Source organism: Akebia trifoliata, chromosome 12, assembly GCF_017979445.1.
Source record: "Akebia trifoliata isolate Shusen 1 chromosome 12, ASM1797944v1, whole genome shotgun sequence".
NCBI lineage: Eukaryota > Viridiplantae > Streptophyta > Magnoliopsida > Ranunculales > Lardizabalaceae > Akebia > Akebia trifoliata.
In genome coordinates, this window is record NC_141386.1 from 10,058,914 (window position 1) to 10,069,034 (window position 10,121).

At 32.9% G+C, this 10,121-nt stretch overlaps 1 protein-coding gene across 1 annotated transcript; it reads right to left on the bottom strand.

The window, feature by feature from the left end:
- Positions 1-225: 225 nt before the first annotated feature.
- LOC147388875 (putative 2-oxoglutarate-dependent dioxygenase AOP1) lies at positions 226-9,396 on the bottom strand. The gene is made up of 3 exons (XM_086419495.1): positions 8,938-9,396; positions 4,330-4,651; positions 226-689 (listed from the first exon to the last, which is right to left on the bottom strand). The coding sequence occupies exons 1-3, from the start codon at positions 9,315-9,317 to the stop codon at positions 450-452; spliced, it is 942 nt and encodes a 313-aa protein (XP_086275621.1). The 5' UTR covers positions 9,318-9,396; the 3' UTR covers positions 226-449.
- Between the last annotated feature and the right edge of the window lie 725 nt (positions 9,397-10,121).

The following is a 10,121-nucleotide window of genomic DNA, read 5'->3' on the forward strand; positions in this document are numbered from 1 at the left end:
ACAAAAAGATTTCAAAAATCCAAAGTTATGGTGAATGCTAATACATCTTGGACATTAACATTCCCCATATATTGAATTACAATTGATCTGAAAATGTTAATTTTTCTGATCAGATTCGGAACAATAAATGTTACATTGGATCAACAAATCTTATTTCGAATTGGTACAGAGGTTAAAATGATAGATCTGATCCGACGGGTTCAGGCCTAATAAATCTCTTATAGGATCAATACCAATTTACCACCAATACGATCTGACCCATTAACTATCCAATATATAGCATGTGAAGATGCCAATTAATTTCAATCCCCATACGTACACAATTCTTGGAAAAAAAAAAAATCAGAAATATGGCATATGAGAGTTGAAAGTTGACAGAGAAAGATACATATTCACAACATTTTTTTGACCAATTGAAACACATCACATAAATACTTTACATACATCCATCAAACTCCAGCATAGGTCTCAAGTGCATTATCATTAAGATTGGAGTAGAAGTAAGAGAGGAAATCCATGAAGTAGAAGGGTCGAAATTGTAGAGGGTGTTCTTCGTCAACCAACTCCTGGGGGACCTCAATCACTGTTCCTTCCTTCGGTGTTGCGAACAACGCGTACGAATACCTCTCCTTGTCTCCCCTCATCACCACCCTGTGTTTTGCTGCCTCAAGTCTACCATTACTCCAAGCCTAACAAAACATCAAATATATTAAGGTTAATCAAGACAACTACTGATCCATGGGCTATACATTTCCATATATATATATAGGGAAATGTTCAGCACCCTAAGTTTTACCACACACTTTAACAAATGTTTTTTGTCCTATATGGATTAGAAGTTTTGGAATGGGCTGATTTTTTGTGAGGATGATCTCTATGATTAGAAGATCATCCTCCCCAAAAATCAGCCCATTCCGAAATGTTTAGCCCCATGTTTACAAGTTGAAAAATCGTGGACTGTCCATTTTTTGTAAATCATTTTTAATGAGGTTAGAAGTTTTGGAATGAGCTGATTTTTGGTGAGGATGATCTCCTCACCATAGAGATCATCCTCACCAAAAATCAGCCCGTTCCGAAACTTCTAATTCATGTAGGACAAAACGCGTTTGTTAAAGTGTGTGGTAAAACTTAGGGTGCCGAACGGGACCCATATATATATATATATATATATATATTATATATATATATATATATGGGTCGGGTTCCGTAGACACATATTGCGACTCACATTGCGACACAATGTTTTGTCTTATAGGGGCAAAAATGTTTGGAATGGGCTGATTTTTTGTGAGGATGATCTCTATGGTGAGGAGATCATCCTTGCCAAAAATCAGCTCATTATGAAACTTCTAGCCCCATGTTTACAAGTTGAAAATTTTTAAACCGTCCAATTTTTGTAAATCAATTTTGATGGGGTTAAAAGTTTTGGAATGGGATGATTTTTTACAAGGATGATCCCCTCATCACAGAGATCATCTTCACAAAAAATCAGCCCATTCGAAACCTTTTTGCCCATATAAGACAAAAACGGTGTCGTAATGTGAGTCGTAATATGGGTCGTAGGAACGCTACCCTCTATATATATACATATATATATATATATATATATATAATATATATATATATATATATATATATATATATATATATATATACATACATATATATAAGGAAATGTTCAACACCTTGAGCTTTACCCTATACTTTAATAAACGTGTTTTGTCCTACATGGGTTAGAAGTTTTGAAATGGGTTGATTTTTTGTGAGAGTGATTTCTATGATTAAAAGATCATCCTCACCAAAAATCAACCCTTTCCGAAATTTTTAACCCCATGTTTACAAGTTGAAAAATCGTGAATCGTCCATTTTTTGTAAACATTTTTAATGGGGTTAGAAGTTTTGGAATGGGCTGATTTTTGGTGAGGATGATCTTCTCACCATAGAGATCATCCTCACCAAAAATCAGCCTATTCCAAAACTTCTAACCCATGTAAGACAAAACACGTTTGTTAAAGTGTAGGGTAAAGCTTAGGGTGGGGAACATGACCCGCATATATGGGTCCCGTTCAGTAACAAACATTTTGACAAAACATTTTTCAAAACATGGGTTAGAGGTTTTGGAATGGGCTGATTTTTGGTGAGGATGATCTCTACAGTGAGGAGACCATCCTCACCAAAAATCAGCCCATTCCAAAACTTCTAACCCCGGTTTATAAGTTAAAAAATCGTGGACCGTCCATTTTTTGTAAACCATTTTTGATGGAGTTAGAAGTTTTGGAATGGGCTGATTTTTGTTGATGATGATCTCCTCACCGTAGAGATCATCCTCACCAAAAATCAGCCCATTCCAAAACCTCTAACCCATGTTTTGAAAAATGTTTTGCCAAAATGTTTGTTGCTAAACATTTCCCTATATATATTTGTTTGTTAAAGTGTAGGGTAAAGCTTAGGACAAAACCCGTTCCCCACCCCAAGCTTTACCCTACATTTTAACAAACGTGTTTTGCCTTACATGGGTTAGAAGTTTTGGAATGGGCTGATTTTTGGTGAGGATGATCTTTATGGTGAGGAGATCATCCTCACCAAAAATCAGCTCATTCCAAAACTTCTAACTCCATCAAAAATGGTTTACAAAAAATTGACAGTCCACGATTTTTCAACTTGTAGACATGGGGTTAAAATTTTCGAAATGGGCTGATTTTTGGTGAGGATGATCTTCTAATCATAGAAATTATCCTCACCAAAAATCAGCTCATTCCAAAACTTCTAACCCATGTAAGACAAAACACGTTTGTTAAAGTGTAGGGTAAAGCTTAGGGTGTTGAACATTTCCCATATATATATATATATATAAGAACACTATATATATATATATATATATATCCAATAAGGGTTCTATATGATATTTTATCATATTAGTAAGGGAACAACTATATCATGATACAATAGGGAGCTTAATTATCACATAATATTTTCTATAAATATATGATATTTATCTATATTTTATGTATATTGTTTATTAAATTTGATTCAATCTAACAAGGACCTCATCAGAATGTTATTGGATCCAATTGAATTTGAATCAGTCTAGCTTTTATTGGATTAATTCCATGTAAACCCCAATCCGATCCAAATCTAATCTATTGGCAACCTACCTAAGAGTGTAGTGGCAAGTTGATTCGATGAGTACATTAGAGTTTGGATAAATACATTGATACCAAAAAATAAATAAATAAATAAGAAAACCAAAAATACAAATATACCAACAAAAAAAAAATAAAGGAAATTTTTAAAAATGAATATACTCTTTTTTAAGGTTAATAAGGATGGTGGATTTAACTTTAAAGTATGGTGATTAAGGATTTTATATAAATTCATTGATCTCTCAACTTGTATTTTTAATCCTCCCTTTTCACTTTTTCAATTTTGAAATTAAAACTTATTTTTTGTAAAAATGAAAATATAATTTCATTCAATTACTAATCATAATTAATGTTTTGCTAAGCTATATTTTATTTTTGATCATGGCTTTTATTTCATCCTTTTGGTATTTCTTATATATTTTTAAATTTCGATAAGAAATAGTGTGGCATTAATAAAAGTTGGTGTGGCAATAGCAACTCTCTTAAAAAAAAGTCTTGATTGATCAAAGACGTTAAAGTTGACCCAGGTCCTTTTTTTTTTTTTTTCCTAGGAAACTAGTATTTTAGGAAAATCTCAAACAAACAAATATTTGTTTGAGGTTAAAAAAAGTCTTTTGAGAAAATCTCAAACAAATAAATATATGACTACTGAGATGGAAGGATCTTCCCTAAGGATTTTCAAATGCAATCCATCCCTAAGAAACCTATTTTTTTTGAGTCAGTGATTTTCTAACTCCTGGCCATTAAACCCTCCTGGTGTGGCTGTGCCTAGAATCATAGTTTTTCCTGGGGATACACAACTGCATAATCTCATAAATATGTGCAATTGTGTATCCCATAGAAAAATATATGGTTCTATGCACAACCATGTCAGGAGAGTTTGTTGCGGGTGGGGTGGGCAACCGGGGGGACTCATTTTATCATTATTCTTGTTTTCTTTTTCTTTTTTTTCTCATCTGTCTTGTTTTAGATCAGAAAAGTCCTTTTAATTTAAATTTTACGATTCTTTTTTGAATGAGTGTTTATAAAAGCCCCTTATCATTTGGTCCTTAACCCATCCCAGTGGTTTAATCCACTCAAACATACTTCTACAACAATTTTTTTTTTCAAATAATTGGTCATTATGACTTGACTCACTTATTTGTGAGTCATGGCGAGTCACAGGCCAAGCAACGAGAAAACATACCTTGAGTGCTTCACCAACGAAAACTATGAACATGCCTTCCGAGGGCACCACTTGCACCCAGTTGCCTTCTTTATGTAGCACCTCGAGTCCTTGTACTTCATCTTGGCATAGAATGGTTAGGATGCCTTTATCTCTATGGGCAACTAGACCGATGGCCGAGTCGTTGCTTGGGGGAGCTTTGTATTTCATCACTCGAAAGACAGCCTGGCTGCTTTCGACATTGGACTCATAGTATTTTTTCAATTTGTAGCTCTCGAACACCATTTTTCGAATAATTAGCTCTAGTTCAAACATCTTTTTACTTGTAGAATTGAGAGTATGACTAAGAGGGGGGAAAAAAAAAAAAAAAAAAAAGGATATTGAATGTCAGCGACCATTTGATTGTGCTCATGTTATTTTGAAGGGAAAAAAAAAAAATGGCATTCTAGGCATTTCATGATCTTATCTTTCTTAATGCCAACAATCCATATTTATCATGTACAAAGAGTATGCACCTTGTTTTAAATATAAAGGTCTTGTTCTTGTTCGACAACCAACTATTTGGCCAACGTGTTTTGTCCTACATGGCCAACTATTTTCTGTTTCTATAGGTTGTTCTCTAATCTCAAGTTACATGTATTTAGCTATATAATATTTTCATGGACAAAAAAAAAAATAAAGCCCTGCTTGGTATGTAGCAAATCATTTGCAAATGCAAAAAAAAAAAATTTGAAATTAATTTTATTGGTACTTGGTTACATAATACAAATGATTTGCATTGCAAGAAATTTGCCAAGACCAACTAAATTCTTAAGAAATTTCAGCAAATGATATGTGGTACAAAAAGTATTGCAAATCATTTGCAAAATCACAATGAAATTCTTTTATTGCAAAGATCAACCAATCACAAAAATAGATTCGCAAGAGATTTCCCAATATTTACCAAACAGTAGTAAATCATTCACACAAACCATTTACGTTGCAAAACAATTGTAATGTAAATCATTTGCAAATGCAAATGATTTGTAGTGAACTAAGAATGATGACCTAAATTTCTCTTTGTTTTATATACTGTTGAGTTTAGTCCAACATCGGACATTCATTGTCTTTTCTCTCTCCTTATAAACTGCTAGGCCACTCCACTCATTGTCAATTGGTTTTGAGTTGGACCTCAAAATTTATCAAATATTAAATATTATTTTTAATATTTAAAATTTGATATATTTTTGTTTTGATTTGTCCAAGTCGACTTGACTAAATGAAAATTCAAGTCAAGACGAGCTCAAAACTATAGATGAAAATATTGGTAGAGGATCCTTTATAGCGCGTTTCTCCTATAACTCCTATCAACACATCATCAAGGCGATTTCATCCAATCGTTTAACTTTAGGAGTTCACTAACAATCCATTTTCAAATAATTGATTAGAGACTCAAAAAGTTATTTTTGATATAGTTTTTTTTTCTAAAATCTTATCTAAACCATGAATCCAAGAGGGCTGTGTTATTTTTCTTCAATTTGATGTTTTATGGACCATAGAACAAGAGTTACAGGAGAAACACGGTACAAAGGATCTGCTGCCGAAGGAATTGGAATGCATTTTCAAGTTGCTTTTAGATAACTACCAAACAAATCTTTAGTAATGCCAGTGTCTTATCCTTAAAACAGACATTCACACTCCAGATAAACCAACACTGTGTTTGGATGGAGAGAAATGGAGAGGAGAAGAGAAGAGAAAATAAATGAGTTTCTCTCCATTTGTTAAGTGGGGGAGAGCAGAGGAGAGAAAAAAGTTGAGTTTTCTTTCTCTCCAAAATGGAGAGAAGATGAGAGAAATGGAAAAAAACCTTTTAAAATATTTTATAATTCCAACTCTACCACTAGATCACTATTTTAGATATTTTAAAATTTCAAAATTGTTTCAAGTTCTCTCGTGTCAATCCAAACATGGTGGAGAGAAATTGAGTTTATCTTATTTTCTCTTTTCTTCTCTTAATGAGTTTCTCTTCTCTCCACTTCTCTCAATCCAAACATAGTCCGAGGGTCTATAAGGAAAATGGGTGGTAAAATGATTTTTCGTAGAAAATATGATTTTCAGGTATATCGTTGGGTATTTTCTCTAAAAGATGAATTCCCACCTAAAGTGATTTTCCCACTCCACCCTTTAAGAAATTACTTTCTCAGCTCCTAATGTTATTCTCTCACGAATCACTCACGACTATCCCACCTAGAAAAAAATTTCAACAGAAATTCAAACTACCATAACCGTTTTCCAAAGGAATTCATATTCCCTACAATCATATATACAGATAGATAGACCCTAAGAAACTATTGAGCTGCAAAATCAAACCCTACTTAGAGGCTAATTACCAGTTAAATGTGTGGTAGAATCACAAACCTGTCCATAAGGGTTTAAACAAATGATGGTCAACATGATGACTATTAATCGTAAATTATAAAATCTATCTTCGATTTAGATCTCCTTAGACAATCCCTAACTTTCTATAAAGATAATGGGCTATTACCTAATTAAGAAACAATTAACTGCACATCAAGATCAAACTAAACTAAACATGAAAATTGGTTGAGATTGATGAATTTTATCCATTAATCCAAGCACTAATTTCCATCATGGTCATGAAATCCTTCCATGGGCTTCTTCACAGAAGCAGAGCCCACTTAAAAAAAAATTATGAATCATCAGTCAAATTAGTTTTCATTGGACGTAGATCTATTGAAGAGTAGGTTTTCAATGAGCGGATTGGCCTGTTAATCCAACAAGAAAAGCTCAGAAAAAAAAAAAAAGAGTAAGAGCTTGACATTTAGCCTGCAAACTAGAGTTTAGCTCATAATTCTCAAGTCTATAAAATGTGGGCCAAGATAGGGCTTATTATCTTGCATAGTAGATTTTATACAACTATAGAATAAATTATAAATACCTTCAAAATTATTCTCATATAAAATTCAATCCATTTTAACATTAATCATAAACTTATAAAAAATAATTAATCGTTCAATTAAAAAATAAAGGTTATTAATTACTTGATTTAACTGCTATGAAGATTATCGATTATTTGATTCTATATTATTTTAGGTCAATATTTATACAAATTATAATCTTAAAACAAATCTTATTTTTTTCTTGGACAGTGAAATCATGATGAATTGTCAAAAGTATCATCCAAATAAATAAAATAAAATAATTATAATCAATTTTATCAAACATAAAGTTCAGTCAGAATGGATCTAGACAACAAAGCCAAGATTTGGTCAATTAAGACTCGATTAAGGCTTTTCAAATTGGCTAAAGCCTATTCCACATCTTTTGAGCTGGGCTAGCTTTAGTTTGTCCTAAGCCCATATCCACCCTCCCATCCTATGGCAACCCTATTAAGGCCCTTGAAACTTGAAAGTAAAGACACTGTTCCTCTGATATTTTCTTTAAGGAAAGGTACCATTTGAGAGATCGAACAATTATTTTTAAGAACCCCCCCACCCATATGCCCTCTTCACAGAGCGGCAGATCATTTTCTCGGGATATCCAGAACTATAAATCTTTCTTGTGTATCCCGAGGAAAATTATAGAACCCTTATGTGATGGGTGCTTATGTCAGAGGGGGGAGGGATCCGATCATCACGACTCAATTTAATTTGTCTGTGACGGCGTGGGAAAAGCATTTGAAAGGTTTTTTTTTTTTTTTGTTGCAATGATAACTCTATTCCCATATCTGAATTGAGTTTTGAGATAAATATTGTATACTTTTTTTTTTGGAAGATTACATATTTACCCCTACAAAATGCACTTACATAACGCAGTTTTTACACAAGTTTTAGGTCATAGAAGTAATTTCAGAAGAGGAAGAAGAAGCTTATACTAACATTTCACATCCAAATAAAGTTGTCACTGCAACCAAACAATCTCCCTCTGATAAGTGCATATAGATTGTGTTTGGTTCGAATTCTTGCGCCCATAATTCGATGTTACTTTTGGTTTGGGCAATAAAAGTGGCCCTCTTATTATAATTAGAACTAGAAATCAACTACAACAAGAATCTAGTAATGGCTTGTTTATTGCAATTTAATTTGAAAATTGTTTCTTGCATTTTTTTAACGCTAAATTGATATTCATCATAATTCTAGAAACATGATTTGCAAAATGAGATCTTCTTGTTTTTAAAATCAATTACTAATTAAAACAATGCAGCCAAACTAGATTCTGAAAATCAGTTACCATGATCTAATTCTGACAATCTTAAATCAATTACTATAAAAAAATAAAAATAAAAATAAAAAAAAAGTTCGCAAAATGATATTCTTATTCTAGATTCTAAAATCAATTGTTAAAAATAATATAGTCAACATAAGATTCTGAAATCAGTTTCCATAACCTAATTCTAATTAACAAATTAATAAAAAATATAAATATAAATATAAAAAAATTCAGAACCTAAATCAAAATCTAACAATTGGAACAAAACTCCCCCTCAAATTACTCATTTTTCAATGGTGAACACTAATTCACCAAAACCTTAAGTAACAATGACCTACTAAATCCAAATAATGCTAATTTAGTTTGAGACAAAAACACACACACACACACAGAGAAAGATATATGGATAGAGAGAGTTACCAGAAGGATGGATTGCCTTGGGACCACATAAGGTTGGTGAAGGCTTGAACACCGTCGAGAGTGGGTGCATCCTCGATGCCCAAGCTCTCATACAAAGGAACGACATGTGAGTTGCCCATGTACCCATAGTAAGGCTTAGAGCTGAAGTTCTTCTCCTTGGTCTCAACAGGAAGATCAAACAAATCCTTCATGGCCACCATCATCTCTTCATGTAGGTCCCTTGGAACCTTATCATACTTAACTTGAAAGCACCCATACCCTTCACAAGCCTCTCTTACTTTCTCACATAAATACTTCCACCCATCACTCCCTTCCTCTAAGTCTGTTGGATCTTTATTGAAGTCAAGACATGGGATTTCACTCTCTTCTCTCAAACCCATCTCTCTCTCTCTCTCTCTGTATCTATCTCGCTTTGTAGAATAGCTACTCTATATATAGAGAAGTTTGGCTAAGTTTAGAGAAACTTTCCTTTAAGGAGTTTTTCAAATGGAAATCATGTAAAACATATCCCATTATTGAAAACTTAGTAGAAATATCGTTATCGATTGCGACTTTTGATTTGAGTGAGTTGTGAAGGTGACTTTCTTTTAGTTTGATGATATGGAATTAAAGTAGAATCTAAAGCCTATACCCTTGTACTTCATGGAGTTGGGTAGCTAACCTACTCTCGATCTACTTTATACCCACGTGACAACACACTATTGAAGCTTCTTTTAATTTTACCTATGTGCTTAGATCATTAAAAGTCAATGCATAAAGTCCAAAATAAAAGTACCATAAAAACCAATGAATAGAAATTAGGGCCAAATTTCGTTTTCTTTCTACCTTGGCATTTGTTTCACAAACTATTATTTATTTTCCTTTTCATCTTTATTGTCAGATCTTCCTCAAATTTGATGGGGGCTATTTGTCAATTGCTCTAAGTCAAGATTTGAGATGTGCATTTGACAACAAAAATAAAAAAATAAACTTGCTTTACTCTCTTCATTTGTACCATTCCCTCACTTCTTGCCTCTAATTACGGATTCCATGTATATGTATAGTTGGAAACTTACACATTATATTTCTATTAATCTTGCTTTAATTATTTTTTTTTTTCTTTCTTTCAAAAGAGAAATCATCTTTAATTTAATTGTATTAATCTCTAGTTGGGAAAGAAAGGAAGCAAGTGGGGGAACATAGAA

Excerpts from the sequence above, each read along its gene's own strand:
- LOC147388875 (XM_086419495.1), bottom strand. The coding sequence starts at position 9,317 with ATGGGTTTGAGAGAAGAGAGTGAAATCCCATGTCTTGACTTCAATAAA. Across the intron at positions 4,652-8,937 it reads CAAGGCAATCCATCCTTCTG|TCATACTCTCAATTCTACAA; the intron begins GTAACTCTCTCT and ends CCCCCCTCTTAG. Across the intron at positions 690-4,329 it reads TCGTTGGTGAAGCACTCAAG|GCTTGGAGTAATGGTAGACT; the intron begins GTATGTTTTCTC and ends ATGTTTTGTTAG.